Here is a 23,707-nt window from a genome sequence, read left to right as displayed (position 1 = left end):
ACTGAAAGCAGAGGTTCACATACTTTTGCCACTCAGATATGTAATATTGGATCATTTCCCTCAATAAATAAATGACCAAGAATAACATTTTTGTCTCATTTTGTTTAACTGGGTTCTCTTTATCTACATTTAGGACTTGTGTGAAAATCTGATGTTTTAGGTCCTATTTATGCAGAAATATAGAAAATTCTAAAGGGTTCACAAACTTTCAAGCACCACTGTATATAACATCATGAAAAGATTCAGAGAATCTGGAGAAATCTCTGTATGCAAGAGACAAGGCTGAAAACTGACACTGGATGCCTGTGATCTTCAGGCCCTCAGGCGACACTGCATTAAAAGCAGACACGTGTCTGTAGTGGAAATCACTGTATGGGCTCAGGAACACTTCAGAAAACCATCGTCTGTGAAAACACTTCATTACTGCAGCCACAAATGCAAGTTAAAACCAGATATGAACAATATCCAGAAACACCGCCACCTTCTCTGGGCCCGAGCTCTTTTACAATGGACTGAGGCGAAGTGGAAAATTTGTCCTGAGGTCTGACAAATCAAAAGTAGAAATTATTTTTAGAAATCATGGACACCACGTCCTCCAGGCTAAAGAGGAGAGGGACCATCTGGCTTGTTATCAGTGCACAGTTCAAAAGCCAGAATCTGTGATGGTATGAGGGTGCATTAGTGCACATGACATGGGTAGCTTGTACATCTGGGAAGGCGTCATTAATGCTGAATGATATAGACATGTTTCAGAGCAACATGCTGCCATCCAGACTAAATCTTTTTCAGGGAAGGCCTTCCTTCTTTCAGCAAGACAATGCCAAACCGCTTTCTGCACATATTAAAACTGCATGGCTCTGTAGTAAAAGAGTCCAGGTGCTAAACTGGCTTGCCTGCAGTCCAGACCTGTCTGCTATTGAAAACATTATGAAGCACAAAATATGACAAAGGAGACCCCGAACTGTTGAGCAACTGATTGTATATCAGGCAAGAATGGGATGACATTTCTCTTTCGAAACTACAGCAATTGGTCTCTTCAGTTCCCAAACATTTACAGAGTGTTGTGAAAAGTAGAGGTGATGCAACACCGTGGTAAACACGCCCCTGTCTCATTTTTTTTTTTTTTTTTGAAACGTGTTGCTGACATCAAATTCAAAATGAGCATATATTTTTCGTAAAACAATAACATTTCTCAGTTTCAACATTTGACATGCTGTCTTCATACTATTTTCAATGAAATATAGGGTTTGCAAATCATCGCATTCTCTTTTTATTTGTGTTTTATACAGTGTCCCAACCTTTCTGGAACTGGGGTTGTAAATACAGTTGGTCCTGTTTTATGTAAGAGTGAGTGAGTGGTGTGACAAGTGGGTCCATTTCAGTATTATGAACTTTATGGTATGGACATCTGCCAAGGAGTTCATTATAACGCGGTTGCAGTTGTATGTGGATTGGAACATGACCCAAACCTGAAGACATAATGATATCAGCTGGCATTATCAAGGTTACAGAATGTTTTTGTGTACTTTAACATTAAGAATTTCACTCTTTGGAACTAATAGGCCCAAACCTGTTCTGCCATGACAATGTTCCTGTGCACAAAGCCACTTCTGTTAAAGTGAATGTAATGCCTTATTGTAATGCTTTTAAATGATATATATTAGTAATGACCAAAATGAAGCACAAAACTATCAATAAATCAGGGTTCCTACGCAGTATGGAAAATGGAAATTAGGGTATGGAGAAATATTTGTGTTTCCAGACCTTTGCCGCTAAATAGTAAAATGAAGCTCAACATTCCGACATTCAGTTGAATTTTGCCAAAGAAATGTGTTGAAATGCGGAGGGAGGGAAACGGGTGTTCTGTTGTACTGGCATGCGCTCCGCCACACCCCCTGAACCTGCTTGCTTCTTGCAAGACTTTGGACAAGACGCAGGAAAACCCCCTGCTACAAAACGCCTCTTGAACACGCGTGAACACACATCAGTCAGTGTAAAAATGCTTACATGTATGGCTTATTTGGCAGTGTTCCAGGATTTGCTAGAAAAATAAGGCACATGGACCCTGAAAACAAGCGACCCAAGACAAAAAAAAAAACTGCCAACAAAAATATGAAGGCTGTGTACGCAAACATATAAACTGAACAATGCTGTTATTACATTATTATTATAATTACATTTAGTTGTCGCTTTTATCCAAAGCCACTTAGTTATTACAGGGTACAACATGGTTACAACCTGGAGCAATGTGGGGTTAAATGCCTTGCTCAAGGGCACTGCAGCCATTACATACTGGTTAGGGTGGCCACGTCTCGGCCACGTCTGCCATCTCTTGGTATGTGGACAAAATGTGATCTACAGTGGAACTAACACAGGGCCTTCATAAAACACAATAGTAAATACAAAAAATGCCATAATGACTGTTTTCAAATTAGAAGCTTCAGTAAACTTCTGTGTGCGCACAACATACAGGGTGTCCCGAAAAAATGTATACACACTTTGAATCATTGTGAAGTAGGTGTTTATTAAAATTCATTTCATTTTCAAGGTGTAATAGAATTTACAGACATCACTTTATTGTTTTATCACTGCCTCTAACTGATGTTTATAGTCTACGCTATGAGACCTGCAACAGTCACTGAAAGTGAATGTCCAAAAATACCAAGAGAATTGAATGTGATTTGTATTGTCAGCAGTGACTGGACCAGAATGGATGTCAGTTTGAGAACAGGCGGTGACTAAATAATAAAATGTCTGTAAATTCTATTACTCTTTGAAAATTACATGGATTTTAATAAACACATACAGTACTTTACAGTGATAAAAAAATGTATACACACTTTTCTCGGGACATCCTGTATGTGCTTGACATCTTCACACACCTGTGTTTTAATGTCTTGAAGTGTGCATCAGATACGTGTGCGTCAGAGTGGCAGCCTGTATTTTGTGTAGTGTGTATGTGTGTGTGTATGTATATATATATATATATATATATATATATATATATATATATAATGAGTGATTCCACGCTTATGGGTACTGAAATGGGGACATGAACTTATTTTTAAAAATTCACTTAAAACCATTTCTTTTCTTTACCATCAGGTCACAAAACATGTAATCTTTAATGAATGATATGTTAAAAGATAACTTTTAATTTGAGATGTAATAAAAACATTTATATGCCAAAGTCAGAACGTAACAGAAGTGTTGTGGACATATATATTCTCAATTTTAACAATGTAGAATTACTTTTTGAAACATAGGAAGGTGATGTTTTAGCAAATATAATTAATAAACATGTGTAGTAGAATAAACATACACATTCTTTCAATAAGATTAACTGGTATATAGCTAGATTGTAATTAATTTGTAACAGACGCGAGATGGACAATCGTAACAGAAGTAATGTAACAGACATCATTTTGGAACTCATAGGCTTGACTTTGTCATATAAATGTTTTTATTACATCTCAGAAAATTAAAGTTATCTTTTAACATATCATTCATTAAAGATTACATGTTTTGTGACCTGATGGTAAAAAAAAGAAATGGTTTTAGGTGAATAAGTTCATGTCCCCATTTCAGTACCCATAAGCGTGGAATCATCTCATATATATGGGCACTGATACAAATTTTAAGCCAAGCTAAATATGGTATGCATTTTGGTGGTATGTCATAATGTGAGTACCTGTTTGATTTTCAAGTAATTCTTTTAAATATATGAGTAGTTGTTTGTTCGCTGCAGTCTCCAAACCTGAGAATTTGAGTATGGAAAAAGTCTGGAATTTTTTAAATTTGAAAATGTGTAGGAACCCTGATAAATCGTGGCTTCTGGATCCCGGAAAAAGGAGAGCCTTGTCCCAGGGCTAATTTCGCATGTCGTCATGCGTGGAACCCCGGTTAGCTGGGTCATTTCCGTTCATCTGATTCCATGCTTGTTTACTCACTGAAATTGGATACTGTTGTTGGAATCTTATAAAATTAACGATGTGAGTGTGCTGTGCTGTGTTTGGATGTTCGAATTCATATTCAGCAGGACATTCAGTGCACAAATTTCCGAGAAATGACACTAAAGCGACAGTGGGTGAGGTTTTTGCAAACGAAGCAGGCAGATTTCGTGTCTCCTGCTAATAATAAATCTGATTCATCAAGTGTTGAGAACGACCACATGGGAATTATTGGAGGAAGAAAAAGAAACCCATTTATTTAATTAATGAGCTCTGATCTGACATCTGGACAGTTTGTTTGTCCATCCATCCATTCCCCCCCAAAAAAAATTATCTCACGCACATAGTGTACCAGACGCAGGATTATGAGCAACATTTACACACTCGCGACATCTGATCTCCTCATATCTGATGCACTTTAACAGGAAGAAAAATGCACGCGCAATCATTATTAACTGAAATGTGTTAAATGCTCTCAGATTGCAATATTGCAAGACTCCAATTTGTTTTTGGTTTTGTTAAGGAAAACATGATGAAAAGTAACCTATCTATCGATCGCGCGCTACAGAGGAAGACTGTCGTGAACTGGCAGTTTCTCGTCTTGGGGGCTCGAAAAGATAATCATTTACTCCAGAATATCCTTGATAATCATCTGCTCCTTCATCTGACATACAAGAATCCCAATCACTATCAGAATTCTCTCCAAAACGTGATTCCGTATCAAGACTGCTCTAACCACTGCTGTGCACATGAGCGAATTTGATACCTGGATTGTTACACATGTGACGTCACGCACCCCTTCGGGGTCTTCTAGATCAGTCTCAGCAGATTCCATGAAAATCGGCAGATCTTATTGATTTTCCATCAATTTATGGCCTTTTGGATCAGCTATGGGGGCGGCACGGTGGTGTAGTGGTTAGCGCTGTCGCCTCACAGCAAGAAGGTCCGGGTTTGAGCCCCGTGGCCGGCGAGGGCCTTTCTGTGTGGAGTTTGCATGTTCTCCCCGTGTCCGCGTGGGTTTCCTCCGGGTGCTCCGGTTTCCCCCACAGTCCAAAGACATGCAGGTTAGGTTAACTGGTGACTCTAAATTGACCGTAGGTGTGAATGTGAGTGTGAATGGTTGTCTGTGTCTATGTGTCAGCCCTGTGATAACCTGGCGACTTGTCCAGGGTGTACCCTGCCTTTTGCCCGTAGTCAGCTGGGATAGGCTCCAGCTTGCCTGCGACCCTGTAGAACAGGATAAAGTGGCTCGAGATAATGAGATGAGATGAATGGGATCAGCTATGGTTAGAAAACACATGGTCAATCAACATAATGATTGTTGCTTTGTACAAGGAAAAAAGTGGGGTTTGGAGGCATTACAAACCTTTTTTTTTTTTTTTTTAATATTTAAAGAAGTGTCCTGTACAGATCCTTGACTTCAACCCCACAGAGCACCATTGGGATGAACACCAACAGTGTGTCATGGCTATTTGTCCAAACTCACTAATGCTCTTGTGCAAACATCCTCACAGCCATGTTCCAAAGTCGAGTGGAGGTTAATTTCACAGCAAATGGGGACTAAATCTGAAATGGGATTTTCAAAAAGCACATATGGATGTGATGGTCAGGTTTCCATAAACTTTTAACCATATAGTCTATGCCAAGCAGTGATTAATATAATATAGTTTTAATGTGATTTGTGTACTCATGTTCAAATCACAGTAATTTATTTTACTGGGGTTCCCACCACCACATGGGTTATGTGTAAATGGTATTACTGAGTGAAATGATTTTATTTTTTTTTCTGGCTGTATTATTCTTTACAAAATACATCAATTTCCCCCACAGTGGTTCCCCCAATGAAGAAGGTCACACCAGTCAAAGACTCGGTAAGAGTGCATATGAGTTCATGTTGCACGTAATAAGCCTCCTGCATACATTACTGTATATAATCATATGTAATAACCCTCTAAGTATACTCCAGAGTTATTATATGTGCATTAAGACCTGTTATGTTTAATCTACTGCTGTGCATTTAGCTCATGGAAGCATCAGCTGCACTTCAGAGGTCCACGCAACAGGTACAGAGCCTGATGCATTCAGTCAGTAAGCCAACGCCATCCACAGCGATCACGCCTACTAAAGGACTGGCTCCTCCATCTCCGTCCCGGGGCTCCATGCTAAACATTCCGGCAGTGTTCATGTCCTCAGGCCCTTCACACGCACCCACTCAACCAAATCCAGCTCTAAAGCAGGATGTCATGAGGATAAACATGAGCATTCTGGGTAAAAAACGCACCAAGACCTGGCACCGCGGAACACTGATCGCTATTAACTCAGTGGGTAAGTTATAAATTAACTTCTTCCTTATTTTAAAGTGATTCAAACGGTCAGTCCCTGTGTCCGAAATCACTCTTGTTCACTACGCCCTACTCACTATCTAGGGAATTACTATATAGAGGACTACAGTGGTGCTTGAAAGTTTGTGAATCCTTTAGAATTGCCTATATTTCTGTATAAATATGACCTAAAACAACATCAGATTTTCACACAAGTCCTAAAAGTAGATAAAGAGAACCCAGTTAAACAAATGAGACAAAAATATTATACTTGGTCATTTATTTATTGTGGAAAATGATCCAATATTACATATCTGTGAGTGGCAAAAGTATGTGAACCTCTAGGATTAGCAGTTAATTTGAAGGTGAAATTAGAGTCAGGTGTTTTCAATCAATGGGATGACAATCAGGTGTGAGTGGGCACCCTGTTTTATTTAAAGAACAGGGATCTATCAAAGTCTGATCTTCACAACACATGCTTGTGGAAGTGTATCATGGCACGAACAAAGGAGATTTCTGAGGACCTCAGAAAAAGCGTTGTTGATGCTCATCAGGCTGGAAAAGGTTACAAAACCATCTCTAAAGAGTTTGGACTCCACCAATCCACAGACAGATTGTGTACAAATGGAGGAAATTCAAGACCATTGTTACCCTCACCAGGAGTGGTCGACCAACAAAGATCGTTCCAAGAGCAAGGCGTGTAATAGTCGGTGAGATCACAAAGGACCCCAGGGTAACTTCTAAGCAACTGAAGGCCTCTCTCACATTGGCTAATTGTTTAACTGGCAGACCCTCCAGGATTTCGCGATGTTGCGATTTGCAACTTCAACGCAAATTCAACCAATCCCCGCGAATTCAGGGCGGTGTTGCAATTATATGCAATCACCGCAACTTTCCCGCAAATTTGACCAATCGTTGGCGTCGTCTTGAGGTGACGTCGACAAACTACCTTCCGCCTTACTTCCGTGTATACGTTCAAGAGAAGCAGCATGTGCGCAGTGTTGCCAGATTGGACGGTTTTAAGTGCATTTTGGCGGGTTTTGAACATATTTTGGGCTGGAAAATAGGCTTAAATTCTGTTACTGAAAGTATGTTATGTTTACAGTGAAGGACTGTATGCACTTTATTTTTTATTTTTTTGCTTAATACAAGAAATTAATGGATGCCAACATTTTTGCCAAAATGGTATTTTATTTTCCATTGTTTAGGCAGCTTCAGCATCATACTGTGAGATTCTGTTCAAATTGTTTTGTTTTTTTTTCTTCTATGAAGCCTGAGCCATTTATTTTATTAGTTTATAATTATTGTTTAATTTAGTCTTCAGGAGAGACTGCCTGCTAGTACAGATTCAGCAGCATACAAAATGTGGGGGGTATACAGGTTAATCAGGGTTAGTATATATGAGAGTTTTTTCTTTGTTTTTTGTAAAGGCTTTACCCCGTTTAAAACAAAACAAAAAACTCTCATATATCCTAACCCTGATTAACCTGTATACCCTGTATGCCCCCACATTTTGTATGCTGCTGAATCTGTCCTTTATTCAGTAGCTTTGTATCAACAATAACCGCTAAATGTAATGCAATGTTATGTAAGGTGATCGCCTAGGCATTCTCATTGTGAAAAGTAAGTCACATGTACATGGACTGGCATTTAATGTTGTATTTGTTCCTTTCTATTTGTTTTTTGTCTGTTCATATTCTTTTTGGGGGAGTAAAGTCCGTTTAAAAATGCCGTTAAATGCATAGGCCTATAGGCCAAGTTTAATGACCTTGAGGTTATCAGAGGTCATATGTCGTTTTACAAATGAAAAATGAATTCAGCACCCAAACATTTAACAAACAAGGCCATTTGCTAACTTCATTAATCATTGTAGTACATTTCATTCCTTAGAAAGCTGAGAAACTGGGTTCAGCTGAGACGTTTACAGGCCCAAAATTCAATGACCTCTAGAGGTCAGATAGAGCTCGGCATATTGCAGATTTGAATTCGGCACACCCAAATTGACAAAATAAGACTGTTTGCCGACTTTGTCTCAAAAATGCCTTTAACTCCTTAAATAAGCACTTTTTTTGAATTTTGGTACCAGTCTATTTGGGTTCCAGGCTGGGAGATCAACAACCGATGCAATATTTCTCGTTAGACAGTTAAAGGAAAAGTATCAAGAAACAAAAAGAACTTTATCACACTTTCGTGGACCTTGAAAAGGCCTTTGACCGGGTGCCTAGGGATGCAATTGTCTGGGCTCTAAGAAGGCAACTTGTACTTGAGCATATGATACAGGCAAGTTTGTACCCTATACAAACTCAAGGTCAAGTCTAAGGCTGGAATCTCTGAGGAGTTTGATATCAGAGTGGGAGTCCACCAAGGCTCCCCTCTCTCTCCACTTCTCTTCATAATCGTCATGGAGGAAGTAACAAAGGAAGGACGCAGTGACGAATTCTGGGAACTTTTGTATGCCCGACGATGTGGTGTTAACAGCAGAGACAGAAGAAGAAGTAATCAGAATGTTTAATGACTGGAGAAGAAAGATAGAAAGGCGAGGTATGAAGGTAAACTTAGAAAAGACAAAGATGATGATATCGGGAAAGGAGGTGGTTGAGATCAGGGATCAAGGTAGATATCCATGCAGTGTCTGTGGAATGGGAGTAGGCGCCAGCTCTATACTATGTACAGAATGCAGGAAGTGGTGCCACATGAGATGTTCTGGACTGAGGAGAGTAAATCAAGCAGGTGAAAACTTTGTCTGCTCTGCCTGTACAAGAAGAGGAGAAAGAAGAGAACAAGGTGCTGAGATAAGGAGACAGAATAAGGGTCGATGATGGTACTATCGAAGAAGTTGAACGCTTCTGTTACCTAGGCGACACTATTGACTGCGGTCAAGGTGCAGAGAGAGCAGTTCGAACCAGAATATCAGCTGCTTGGTCAAAATGGAAACTGATATCTAGCCTTTTGACGAATCAAGGAATTCCCCTAAAAAGTAGAGTACAGACGTACTGTGCATGCATCAAGGCCGATGAATAGGAACCTTGAAAACATGGTGAAGAGATGTGATTGCCGGATGCTCCAATATATGGCAGATATACATTGGGAAGCGGGAATATCAAGTGAGGAAGTGATAGAGAGATGTCAACTGGAAAGCATACGGAATTTAATGAGAAGACAACGTTTGAGATGGTTCAGGCATATCAAAAGGAAAGAAGAGAGTAGTGTGGTACAGAGAGCAGCAGAAGCTGTAATTGATGTAAGACGCCCCCGAGGAAGGCCCCTGAAAATATGGAAGAAGTGTATAGAGGAAGATCTGATACCCCTTTTCCACCAAATCAGTTCCAGGGCTGGTTCGGGGCCAGTGCTGGTGTTGGTTCACAACTCGTTCAACTTGCGAGCCAGCTGAGAACCAGCTTGCTTTTCCATCGCTTGTGGTGCTAAGAGAAGACACATCATTACGTCGCTGTATACGTCAGTTACGTCGCTACGTTTGCATAAACCTTGGCGCGAATATCGAAGCAAAAACAACGCGGAAGAAGCAGCAGCAACAATAATAATAATAATAATAATGGATGACTTCGCGTTTGTACAGCTGCTGCTTCTCGTCGCTTAAAAATGGCGATCTTTCGCGGTCTTGTTATTGTTGTCAGTCTTAACAGCTCCGCCCCCCCGCTGACGTAAGCGGTTCTTTCCTCTGGCCCAGCAGAGAGTTGGTGCTAGCCTGGAACCGGTTTTTCTGGCCCCAGAGCCAGTTCTTTGTCAGTGGAAACAGAAAACCCGGTTCCAAACTAAGCACTGGCCCTGAACCAGCCCTGAAACTGCTTTGGTGGAAAAGGGGCATGAGGGAACTTAACCTCGAAGAAGAGATGGTCTATAACAGACTGAGGTGGAGAATGTTCATAGCTCGTCCAACCCCATGAAATATAGGAACAAAAGGACGTTAAAGATGATGATGCATGTATTTTTGTGATAAATCCATATTATACTGACTGCATTTCTCCCGTTAATCAATACAAAGTACTTTGTGTCTACTGCATCTTTCAGTTCTTTTAAATCAAGGCTGAATGATTTCTTCTTTGCCGCTGCCTTTTATTAAATCAAGTTTAAGACTTTTTAATTTGAGTCCTTTCAGCGCAACCGCAATGCATGATGGGATATATATTGCTTTGGTTAGTGACCATCGGTTGTACGCTACTTTTCGTGATGCATTGTGGGATACTTTGAGTGGACTATATAGGGTGTAGATAATCCTCACTAAAGTTTCAGACTACAAAATGGCGTGCCCTATATAATGCTGTGTTCACACTTATACCGGTACGAAAGTGGTATAACTGTATCGATACAAAGTATACCGGTACAGTTTAGTGCATCTGTCCACACTAGCGAGAAATGTTTGCGGTTTTCTTTCACGGAAGTTGAAATGCGTGTGCGCAAAATGTTTCCGTGGTTACCAAGTAACTTCCTTCCGAGAATATGGCAGATGAAACAACGTGTGTGCGCTTTTTGTCAATGTACAGTCTGTATTTCTGGTGGTTATTTATTCAGTCGAATCGTATAAAACGCGCGAGGCAGTTGAGAAAGAAACTAATGCTACGTTCACACTGCAAGGCTTAATGCTCAATTCCGATTTTTTTGTGAAATCCGATTTTTTTTGTGAGGTCGTTCACATTAACAAATATATGCGACTTGTATGTGATCCTCAGTATGAACGAAAGCGACCTAAAAGTGTTCCGCATGCACATTGCAGGATACGACGACGTCACACGCAGTGAGCATGGCCAGTGTTTACGGAAGTAAAACCGCCCGGTTGCGGTATGACCCATCCAATCTAGCTTGAATAGCTGTATCCCCCCAAATAGAAATCAGCTCCCTAACCTCTGCGTCCTTCCATTGAGAAGATTCAGAACCTTCACAGCCCGAAGCGTCCCTCGCATTGATGTCATGCGCAGGGGCGCAGATACGTTTTTTGAACTGGGGGGGACAAAGCTGCCAGCAAACCAACCCCGATATGCCTGTCAAACTTGTTGTGGGTTACCATAGCAACCCAGCTCGAGCTCGCAACCTGTGCAGTCTGCACAGCTCAACCAACCGAATATCAGTCTTTGTTTTATGTGAGTTGTTGCAACTATGTATACACTGCTGTGCACCTCAATAAACCGAATGGTAATTAGTCTTTTGATTTTTCCGTGAGGTTTGCCTTATGCAAAGAAAGACAGCATAGACGTTTTTTTCCTCCCTATAAGTGGGGGGGACCGAACGAGGTGAATTTAAATCTGGGTGGGTCCCACCCGGTGGGTCCCACCCCCCACCCTCTATCTGCGCCCGTGATTATGCGCCATGTTGTAACTTTTTTTGAGAGACCCGCCGCCTACTTCAGCGCAGAATAGTGACGTTTGTGGCTTGTTGATGGCGTGTAAGTCGGATGAATGCGACCTGGCGGTTCAGACTGAAGTCGCATATGAAAAGATCGGATAGGAATCGGAATTAGGACCACATATCCAAACGGCCTGGGTCGGATTTGAAAAAATCGGATCTGTGTCGTTCATATTGTCAATAAAAGATCGGATACAGGTCACATATGGGCGAAAAGATCGGATTTGAGTCACTTCAGTCTGCAGTGTGAACGTAGCCAAAGAATCCCTTTCTCCCCCCTCACTTTCTCCCTCTTCCCTTCTCTTCCCCTCACTTTCTCTCCCTTCTCCCTTTCTTCCCCTCCCTCCCCCTCTCCCTTTCTCTGCTCCATGTAGCTCCACGGTTGTTTTGAGCCATTTTACAGCTGGAAAGCACGGGCGTATTGTATGAATAACCCGGAAGACGTAGGAATGGTTCATTGCGCTTGCGCATTATATTTGTATCGATACAGAGCCGCTTCATCTGTCCACACTACAGCGAAGCGCTACAGTACCGATACTGTACCGGTACGAAACCCATACATTTGTGGGTTTCGTACCGATACAGTTATACCGCTACAGTACCGGTATAGTTGCTAGTGTGGACAGGTGTTGCGGTACGAAAGTAGTTTCGTATCGGTACAAAATCCCTAGTGTGGACAGGGTATAATAGTGAGTAGGGAGCGATTTCGGACACAGGGCGTGTCGGGTGAGGATTTTAATTTCCGTTTTATTTCTGTTTAGACCTTTTCATGGTGATTCCCCCCCCCCCCCCCCCCCCCCCACACACACACACACACACACACTACGTAAAGCCCTCAAGCACCTTGCAGCTTAAAAGATTAGTTTCTTCCACTTGCATCATGTAAAACTAGAAATAAAAAGCCAGAGGTGTGACTTCTGTATAGCAGCTTATCAACATGCTCATGACAAAAATATTTAAAATCAGTTTTATCCAGGTGTCATCTAAAGTATCTAGCCTGAGACTTTTCTTCGACACACGTGGATCACATTTTCTATTTTTGCATGCTGTAAGTGAGAAACACTGCATATATTCAGCTCTTATGCCACCTCTGAGCTTAAACAACACTCATTGTACTTTATTTGCATTTGAAAATCCCTGGCATCTCTGCTATTTCCTGTGATGCAGGCAACGGCTTTAAGTACAAGGTGAAGTTTGAGAATAAAGGGAAAAGTCTGCTGTCTGGGAATCACGTGGCGTTCGACTATCACCCAACGCTGGAGAGGCTGTACGTTGGTGCGCGGGTCGTCGCCAAATATAAAGATGGAAACCAGGTGTGGCTGTATGCTGGCATCGTTGCTGAAATGCCCAACAGCAAGAACCGCATGAGGTGAGGGAGTGGAAATGTTGATGAAAAGTTGTTTTTCTTGAGAAAGGAGGATCAATGACCGCAAGAAATAATGGCACTGATGTCTTTCAGGTTCCTGATCTTTTTTGATGATGGCTATGCTTCATATGTAGCCCTGCCAGATCTCTACCCTGTTTGCAGACCCTGTAAGTGTTGCTCTAACTAGTCAGTTCTTTCTTGCCCTCTGCTCCACATGGCCAGTAGCCAACTCGATTAAACTGAGCTCTAGGCACCCTATATACAGTCAAGCCTGAAATTATTCATACCCCTGGCAAATTTTGACTTAAAGTTACTTTTATTCAACCAGCAAGTTTTTTTTTCTTGATTGGAAATGAGACAGGCTTCTCCCAAAAGATAAGACGATGTACAAGAGGCATCATTGTGGAAAAAAATATATATATTTCTCCGCTTTTATACAGTTGAACAAAAAGTGGCATGTCCAAAATTATTCATACCCTTCTCAGTAATCAATAGAAAAGCCTTTATTGGCTGTTACAGCAATCAAATGCTTCCTATAATTGCTGACCAGCTTTTTGCACGTCTCCACTGGTATTTTTGCCCATTCATCTTTAGCGATGAAAGAGTTGGAGCTGGCGGCACGGTGGTGTAGTGGTTAGCGCTGTCGCCTCACAGCAAGAAGGTCCGGGTTCGAGCCCCGTGGCCGGCGAGGGCCTTTCTGTGCGGAGTTTGCATGTTCTCCCCGTGTCCGCGTGGGTTTCCTCCGGGTGCTCCGGTTTCCCCCACAGTCCAAAGACATGCAGGTTAGGTTAACTGGTGACTCTAAATTGAGCGTAGGTGTGAATGTGAGTGTGAGTGGTTGTCTGTGTCTATGTGTCAGCCCTGTGATGACCTGGCGACTTGTCCAGGGTGTACCCCGCCTTTCGCCCGTAGTCAGCTGGGATAGGCTCCAGCTTGCCTTCGACCCTGTAGAACAGGATAAAGTGGCTAGAGATAATGAGATGAGATTAAATATTTATTGAGTCAGTACAAAAACATTTTGGAGTTCCAAACGTTCGTTTTCCAGCACAAAATTAAATGCTAGAGGAAAAAGTTTGTATCTGAGCAGTATATTACATAAGAGAGCACTTTTCGGATTAAAAAAGAAAACATAATGAAGGCTACTAGGTTTTGGTGCAAAATGAATAAGCAAGTGTGACGGTCAACGTGTCCAGAAGACAGGCTTGTAGTACTCGAGTTCGACTCGTGCCCTAATTTTAAGCACCCGTGACTCGACTCGGACTTGTGCATTAACTGCATTCGGACTCGAAAAATGAAGATGAGGACTTGTTTTTTTTTTTCTGGTAACATGCCGTAATAATTTGGCATAAGATATTTGTATCTATATTAATTTTTGTACTAATTTTGTGCAAGAGTGTCACACCTGCGTGCCTTGGCATGTGCATCAGATAGACTCTCGGGCACGCTCCAGACAGCGCGCGCACACCCAGCAGACTCTTGCGTGCACTGTAAACAACTCGCACCTGCACAGGATTAAGGCACAATCAACGCGTCTATATGAAAACTGTGAAAACAGACTGACTTTGCGAAGTATTGAGTTGTGTTGCTGACACATTACCGAGCCTTATTTCCTTGTTTGGGTTCCTGATTTCCTGTTTCTTGTTTTTGATTCTGCAGAGTCTACGATAGTCTATTTGTGCCTCGCTCGACCTTTTTCACTGTTTTATGATTTTGCCTGCCGTTCTGGATTGTTTACCCTCTTCACTCGTATTAATAAACACACCTTCTAAACTTGCATCCGTCTCCCAACCATCTCTGACAGAATACTTTGCACTTCTTGACCAAGAGAAGCACATTCACCTGTTCATACGTCATGTTCAGGAACAAACTAAAACAGCCATCGTCAAATGGTGCGGTTGGAGTCAGGCTTTCGTCTAAACCGGGGAACAGGGGCGCTGCGCCCTCTTACACTCGGCGTGCGCCCTCTTACCGAAATGCCGATTGAACCCCAAGTCACACTTAGGCCATGCACTTATATCAGGCTTTTAGGCAGGATTTTTTTTTAGGGAGTCTAACTTTTTTGCAGGTGTCACTGTATGTGGCGAGGTGTAGCGGCGCGTTGAGCGCCGCTGGCACGAGTGTTTTAGGGGGTTCCGGGGGTACTCCCCCGGAAAATTTTGAAATTTCTAATGCTCTCAAATGCTATTTCCTTCATTTTGACAGCAAATTTTGAGCAATACAGCCAAGTGTTTTTGCCTTTGTTACAACATTCTTGTATCAATAGTATGAATAGGGTCCCTTTCAATGTACAAAGGAAGCTGCAAGTCTCAGGTACGACTGGAAGGTGGTATTTCTACTTTATGTCGTTGTGTTCAAAAGATATGGGCTGTCAAACACACTTTGACAGATTGTGACACCCTATAGGGTTGGTTGTCACAATGTTATTTCAATGGGGCGGTACAGGAACCGAAAATACATACATATTTTTGAGAATTATGTAAAAATGTTAAAGAAAATGTATTCAAAATACATGTAGGTATAACAGATTGGTAATACAATATCAACTTTGGGAACACCAAAACAAAATACACTGCAAACTGCGTATATTTTTAATGAATATTATTATTAAAATGGGTATATTTCTGGGATTTTTTGAGCTGGAGTTGCATATTAAGCATGACAAATTAGCTATAAAGCTTTCTGATCGCAGAATACTACATAAATAAAGCTTGTTGTAGCTGTGTTTGTCTCAGTCAGTAGTGCACCTATTGCAATTGCATTACATGTGACAACCAACCCCGAACACAGTGTGACAACCAACCCTGGCTGACCAGTTTTGCTTTCAAAGCCGCTAGCGTCCAAAGATTTAGTATAACAAAGAAAAAAACACACAGGAAATATGGCTAAGTCTTCAAACATTATAATGGTATAATCCCAGCATCCTTTAGAACGTGTCGTATTTGATTATTGTTTAGCCTACTAGAAATACTACCCGCCGGCTCGACTACCACACTCTCCACTACGTAGCCTGTAATGTTGGGAAAATCTGCATGAAAATGTGTTATTTACTGTTAAAAGGATTTATTCGGGATAAATAACATGTCAGGTAAGGCCGGTTTTCTATAGACTACATTCCACATTTAGCTGCGGCAATATAGTCTACGGCTATATTGTCTGGATATTTATGCCAGTGTCTCCTAGGCATACATCTTTTCCCCCTCTGCTCTGGGAACGCATATTACAAGTGCTTTGTACACCAAATTTATTTAATAACCCATTTATTTATAACGAGGGCTCTCACAACTTTGAAATTAGTGCAGCCATAGAAACGCGTGTTTCTGTAGCTCTGCGGCGGGTGCCTATATTTTGTACTCTGGGCTCGTGCTGTTGCTATGGTAACCCTGGGCGTCTTCGGGAAAGACAGCTGTCAAAGCGAGACTTCTGAAATTTCCAAAATGGCGGTGTCAACAAAGCTTGTAGATCCTCGGAAAGCTCAGACTCGGCGATTTTTTAACATATTCAGCTAAGTTACCGGACATAACACGGGCGGAAATATTAGGGCGTCTTTAGGGCGTCGTACTAAAAAGTAGGGCGTCCAATTTCTTGTTTTTTTCAGTACAGGGCGTCGAAAAGACGCCCAGACGCCCCTCTATCTAAAAGCCTGACTTATATGCTACTGCACAACATGCAATCTTTCTCAAAACGATCTTTTCTCCGTGAAAACATCCCAGCAACACCACGTGACAATGTGTCTGATCATCAAATACGTTATAATTACTCCAAAAATATTCCAATCATAGTAGATACACCGCCAGACGGTGCAAAAACAATCCGAATTGGCGTTTTCCAGACTGAGGCGCCATGTTTAGTTGTTTACTTGCCACGGCTGCTCTCGCGAAATTTGACATGGGTTACATACAAGGTCAGCTGACTTGTAGAGCGAGAGTTCGAGACTGAATGACCTTTCACCCACCGGCGCGGGAGTTTTTGACAGAAGTAGTTCGCGAGTTGTTTTTGTCGACACTTGGGCATTTAAAGATGTCGTCCAGCGGCACGAAACAAAAGAAAGCCAAAGACTGTCCGGGGCAGAAGATTACTTTTCTTTTTCAGTGTTGACAAACAATTTGTTACAATTTCCCTCTCAGCCTCAGAATGTCCCATTGTAGCCTCAGTTTTTTTAAAGGCTTCACATGGCGGAGGGGGGGACGGACAACCGGCACCATCCCCCCCCGCTTCGCTCCCTCGCCATGGTGAGCGCCCTCATACTAAATTTTTCTAGAAAAAACCCTGGGAGTGTTGGACTCAACTCGGACTCGACTCAAGTTTTTTTTTTTTTTAAATGATTCGGACTTGAACGCTAGTGACTCAAGACTGGACTCGAGGTTTAGTGACTCAACTACAACGCTGCTAGAAGAACTGTGTCTGGTTCTGTAAGATGCTCAGTAAAACCTACAGCTCCTTTCCTTATAAAACTGCACTCGCTGTACCTGAGACTACTGTTTATCTTTTTAAAGCAAAAGGTCGTCTCATACCAAATATTGACTTTTTCATTTATGATGGCTTACTGCTGTTTATAGTTTTTTTTTTTTTTAATGTTGAAACATTTTCATTTAATTATTTTTAAGCCATTTTTGGTCGACAGCATTTCTTTACACGTGCCCAAGACTTTTTGCACAGTATTGTATATATTTAAGATAAAGCAGAAAATGTTTCTCGTATATATTATATATACACACACACTGTTTTGGCCGGTACCTGATTTTTCAGTCTTTCTGATCATCTGACGTGTTTCCCAGAAAGCCACACGTTTGTGTGAAACGATAATAACATGCACAAACCTAATGAGTGTGATTGTGTGTGTACACAGTGCAGAAGACGTGGGAGGACATTGAGGATGAGTCATGCAGGGATTTCATCGAGGAATACATCACTGCATACCCGAACAGACCCATGGTGCTCCTGAAGCCGGGTCAGATCATCAAAACCGAGTGGGAAGGGACGTGGTGGAGGAGCCGCGTAGAGGAAGTTGACGGCAGCCTCGTCAAAATGCTCTTCCTGGTCTGATGCACATCACTTCCTGTTACTTGTCTTGTTCTAGATGATTCTTAAAGCTAGACAGCCTTTCGAGTTCATAAAACCGGTGAAATTTGGTTCCCTCTGAAATTTGGTCATTGTGATATACGGCGCTCAGCGTAAATGAGTGCACCCCCTTTGAAAAGTAACATTTTAAACAATATCTCAATGAACGCAAACAATTTCCAAAATGTCGACGAGACAAAGTTTAATATAACATCTGTTTAACTTGTAATGTGAAAGTAAGGTTAATAATATAACTTGGATTACACATTTTTCAGTTTTACTCAAATTAGGGTGGTGCAAAAATGAGTACACCCCACAACAGAAACTACTACATCTAGTACTTTGTATGGCCTCCATGATTTTTAATGACAGCACCAAGTCTTCTAGGCATGGAATGAACAAGTTGGCGACATTTTGCAACATCAATCTTTTTCCATTCTTCAACAATGACCTCTTTTAGTGACTGGATGCTGGATGGAGAGTGATGCTCAACTTGTCTCTTTGGAATTCCCCGTAGGTGTTCGATTGGGTTCAGATCAGGAGACATACTCGGCCACTGAATCACTTTCACCCTGTTCTTCTTCAGAAATCCAACAGTGGCCATAAGGGGTGTTCACACGGCACATATTTGCATCGATGCTGCACCGATGTATTTTGTTGCGATATATCTTACACCGGTGTAAATTTTGTGGAGCGTTCACACGTCACAAACCTGCTTACTAGAGAGAAGCGTGTTCGCACCGGTGCAGCCCCACTTGCGATCACACGGCAGTTTTTGCGACCGTGCTATACGATAGTAATAATGCGGAAATGAAATATGCGCATGCGTGAAAATGTACTTCCTTTTCCCGGTTGTCATGGCATCACCAAGCGCCGGGAAAACAACGTGGATGAAGACACCAGTGTTGCCAGATACTGCTGACGTTTTCCAGCCCAAAATATGTTCAAATCCGCCAAAATGCACTTAAAACCGCCCAATCTGGCAACACTGGAAGACACGCAGTTCTGTTGTTGTTGATCTTCGCCATTTTGGAAGCGCAAAATACCAGGATGCAAATTATGCAATGCTTGTATGTAATCAACTCTCCTCACGCATAGCGAGTCTACCCCTGTAGCGTTCAGACGTCCCATTTTATATCGGTGCTGCCCCGCAAACTAGCGTTTACTCCGGAGTAAATTTCTTAAACCACCTCCCGAGCAGGGTTAGATTTGCACCGGTTTAAGCAGCTTTCAGGGGCTACACCGGTATAACTTTGTACCGTGTGAACGCTCTACCGGGGCAGCCCCGGTGCTACACTGGAGTAAAAGTTGCCGTGTGAACACCCCTTTAGATGTGTGTTTAGGATCATTTGTCATGTTGGAAAAGTGCATGACGACCAAGGGCACGGAGTGATGGTAGCATCTTCTCTTTCAGTATAGAGTAATACGTCTGTGAATTCATGATGCCGTCAATGAAATGCAGCTCCCCGACACCAGCATCACTCATGCAGCCCCACATAAGGACACTGCCACCACCATGTTTCACTGTAGGCACCATGCATTTTTCTTTGTATTCCTCACCTTTGTGACGCCATACAGTTTTGAAGCCATCAGTTCCAAAAACATTTATCTTGGTCTCATCACTCCAGAGTATAGAGTCCCAGTAGTCTTCATCTTTGTCAGCATGGGCCCTGGCAAACTCTAGGCGGGCTTTTTTGTGCCTGGGCTTTAGGAGAGGCTTCTTTCGTGGACGGCATCTATGCATGCCATTCCTCTGCAGCGTACGCCGTATATGTGTCACGGGAAATAGTCACCCCAGTTTGGCTTTCTACTTCTTTAGATAACTGCAGTGAACTTGCATGCCGATTTTCTTCAACCCTTCTCATCAGAAGACGCTCCTGTCGAGGTGTTGACTTCCATGGACGACCTGGACGTCTCTGTGAGATGGTTGCAGTTCCATCTTTCTTAAATTTTTGTACCACTTTTGCTACAGTATTCTGACTGATAAGTAAAGCTTTGCTGATCTTCTTGTAGCCTTCACCTTTGTGGTGGAAAGAAATTTTCTTTCTCAGGTCTTGTCATTTCTCTTCCATGTGGTGCCATTGCTGACAGCATGAAATGGGAAGGGGTTTTCTTTAAGTAACACTCTTTTATAGTCAACTGTCTGCTGGACACCTGTGTAATGACTAATTAGACTCGCCTGTGATTTGTATTCTTGTTAAATTAGACATTTGTAGTCTGCAATTTAGCTTTGCTCCAGAGACTTTCAGTGGGGTGTACTCATTTTTGCACCACCCTAATTTGAGTACCGTATTGGCCCGAATATAAGACGACCCTGAATGTAAGACGACCCCCCCTTTTCCAAGTTCATCTTTGGGGAAAAAGTTTTTTGAAGACCAAATGTTCATTCATATAACGCGTATTTATTTCAAAATTCTGTTTAAAATTAGAGGCTTTTGTTTTTCACATTTAAATAGAGGTCATTTCAGTCTCATTTCCGTGAACACTTTTCATAGAAGTAAAAAAAAGAGGCTAAACTGCAGGCTACTAGACAAGCCAAATTAAAACATTTAAATTGCATTAATTCAACAAATTTGTCAGGTTTAGATTGAAAGTTCATAAACTTCAGAATGTCAATGCATTAACTTCCCGTAGCCTACGGGTATATGGAATAAATTTGCAGAACAGTGCAAATGTTTTAAACAATGCATTAAACAATACATTAAGGTTTACAATAATAAACAACTGAAACAATGGAAAGGGTAGTTTGCTAAATTACAGCTACTCAGCACAGAGATCCGCAGCCTCACTTTGCTCACTCTCACTGTCCTCACTTTCACTTTCGTTTTTGGCGGCATTTTGTCTAGTCCGCGAATTTAAGACGACCCCCCCTTTTTAAGAGCTATTTTTTACAACAAAAACACCGTCTTGTATTCGAGCCAATACGGTAAAACTGAAAAATGTGTAATCTAAGGGCGTATTTACACCTACGTTGTTTGGTCCGGACCAAACGAACCAAATTTCCCTTGGTCCGGACCTTTTGGGTTGGTCTGAATACAAACCACCAAACTCTGGTCCGGACCAAAGGAACCCTGGTGTGGACCTTTTGGAGGTGTGAAAGCAGACCAGACCTAATCCGACAGTTTTGCTTTTTTGTACCTCGGGAGCTTCCGTCGTTTGTCGAGCATTATGGGAAACAGAGTCTTGACACTCCACCGCAAAGTGCAAACACTGTTTCGGTTGTCAAGGGAACCTTACAACAGTCGTTCAGTCATTCAGGCCAGTGGTAGGCTAGACTACAGAGTACAAAAAATGAGTAGGGGGCAAACGTGGGCCGAGGAAGAAACGCGTACCCTTGTGGATATATGGGCAGATGTCCACATATCTGAGCTTTTGGCGAGAACACACAAAAATGCCGATGTGTTTGCTGTATTCAGTGAGAAAATGAAGAAGGGGTTCACGCACTCCCCAGAACAATGTCGGCTAAAAGTGAAGAAACTCCGTCAGACCTACATTAAAATCAGGGACATTCTTTCAAAAAGTGGCGGTACTAGCGACGCAAAAAAGAAATTCATCTATTACGATGGATAAGGCGAATATCCCGACACATACCTCCTCCGTCTTGCGTGAAGAGCCAGAACTGTCACAACATGATGTGCGCTCATCAGCGCTATCCTCCGTAGCCGCCTTGCCCTTTGAAGTCGTCGTTGATAAATTACTTGTACAACAGCATAGTAATCGCACAATTGTGAAAACAGTAAAAACTGGAAAAAAACATATAGCTTTGACATTAAAAAGAATAACAGCACAGAAAGCCTCTATGACTACTTTTGAACTTAACGCTTTGTGCGCGTGTCGTCTCTGACCAATAGATGAACGACCTCAGGGCGCGTGGCTTTGTTGACAGATTTTGGTCCGTTTACTAAAATGTACAGTGTGAAAGCGAACCGCACCAAAATGAAAAAATAAAAAAAACATTTGGTTCAGACCAAAGCAAGCGAACTATCCTGGTCTGAATACACCCTTAGTTATATTATTAACCTTACTTTCACGGTATAAGTTAAACAGATGTTATATTAAACTTTGTCTTGTCAACATTTTGGAAATTGTTTGCATTCATTGAGATATTGTTTAAAATGTTACTTTTCAAAGGGGGTGCACTCATTTACGCTGAGCACTGTTTGTTTATTTCTGTAATATCTAAAAAAATATATATATATCCCAGGCCATTCTGTAGCTGGGAAATTATTTAATTTGAGGGGATTCTCTAGCAAGTAATGTGCATGAAATCGCTCACTTCGCGCAGTCAAGCAGACAGAGGAAGTCCAGTGTGCACATGCACATGTTTACCTTTAGGCGTCGTTGTCGTCTTCTTCTTTTGGGTTTTACAGCAGCTGGCATCCAGTGTTGCATTACTGGCATCTACAGATTTACCTTTGACAGTGCACTGACAGTTCCATCATTCTGTCGCTAAACGAACAGCTGATCGCACCAAGGTGCTCGCTGACCGCCGATATTTATTAGTTTGGTCCTGCATTTCCTTTCCTTCGTATATAACAACGTCTTTTTCTTCTCGTTTTCCGTTACTGTAGTCGGTCTTTCAAGTTTCATTCGCACACTCACGTCAGGGCTCGACATTAGCACTTGCCCGATGGCCCGGCGGTGTTTAAGTCTTTCGGGCCAGTTCGGGCCACTAAATTTGGCCAAACAGTGGCCCGGGCGGGCCAGTACGTTTTCGATACAAATTAACAAATTTTATTACTCATATTTTACCCAGAATTGTGAAGAAATTGTTCGTAAAATACACCTTTTCGATACGAGGTCCGTCAGCTTTGTTTTCGTCACGCTCCGCTCCGCGGCAGGAGTGTGTCATCTTCGGAGATGTTCGGTGCTGTTCGGAAGCGTCATTTTGGCGGGAAAAAAGCATCTTGTAGACGAAGACGGTTGCGGCAAGGAGACCGTCAGAACGGTGAAATTCAAATAGAAATCTATTCAAACTCCACGCTCCCCAACCTGGCCAAAGGCCAGGTAAACAGTTTAAATACGATCGTGCATAAATTAACTATCGGGTGTTAACAAACAGCTTCATTTTGAACTTGGCAGCCAATCAGAGCGCGCGACATCACGCTCGGTTTACAACTCGCCAAATATGGCGCCAAGTCGTAAAACAGCATTTCAACACGCGCGCTTTAGCTTCAGATGGTGTAAAATCGTTCAGACTTTGTATATTAATATCAAAATTTCAGGATACACTGCCAAGAAATATGGCTACACGTGGATCAACTTTTAGTGATTAAAGAATGAAGTATAAATGTTGGTTGCCATGACTGAAATAGAAGAACAGAAAAAGTAATGTGGTAAATTAGATCTGATCCCATATATTATATTATTCAAATATCCAAAGATGATGAAATCTATCAAAATAGCCAAACTAGGTCTACATTAGTTCATTACAACAAAAATAACTATTCTGACCCTCTCTGGTACACCCAGATCATGCTAAACCCAGTATACCCCCAGTTGCTTGGGTATCTGCTGTTGCCATGGCAACGGTTTATGCAAATGAGCTGAATTTGCAAAAATTTACTACTAGTTCCCCCAAGGGCATATACTGAAAATTTGGTGTTTATATCTTGTCTTATTAAAAAAATACAACATTTCACCCCTTTTTGGCT

General features: G+C 41.8%; 1 protein-coding gene across 4 annotated transcripts in view; it reads left to right on the top strand.

The window, feature by feature from the left end:
• The window catches only part of setdb1b (SET domain bifurcated histone lysine methyltransferase 1b), a 96,121-nt gene that overhangs the window by 28,114 nt on the left and 44,300 nt on the right, over nucleotides 1-23,707 (top strand). For all 4 annotated transcript variants that reach the window (XM_060921580.1, XM_060921579.1, XM_060921581.1 and 1 more), the window contains 5 exons: nucleotides 5,781-5,821; nucleotides 5,972-6,275; nucleotides 12,797-12,998; nucleotides 13,089-13,162; nucleotides 17,842-18,032. In XM_060921580.1, the coding sequence (XP_060777563.1) occupies nucleotides 5,781-5,821; nucleotides 5,972-6,275; nucleotides 12,797-12,998; nucleotides 13,089-13,162; nucleotides 17,842-18,032 (812 nt within the window). The remainder of the gene's footprint in view (nucleotides 1-5,780; nucleotides 5,822-5,971; nucleotides 6,276-12,796; nucleotides 12,999-13,088; nucleotides 13,163-17,841; nucleotides 18,033-23,707) is intronic.

This window comes from Neoarius graeffei, chromosome 5, assembly GCF_027579695.1.
Source record: "Neoarius graeffei isolate fNeoGra1 chromosome 5, fNeoGra1.pri, whole genome shotgun sequence".
Classification (NCBI taxonomy): domain Eukaryota; kingdom Metazoa; phylum Chordata; class Actinopteri; order Siluriformes; family Ariidae; genus Neoarius; species Neoarius graeffei.
This window is presented reverse-complemented; position numbering and strand designations above follow the sequence as displayed.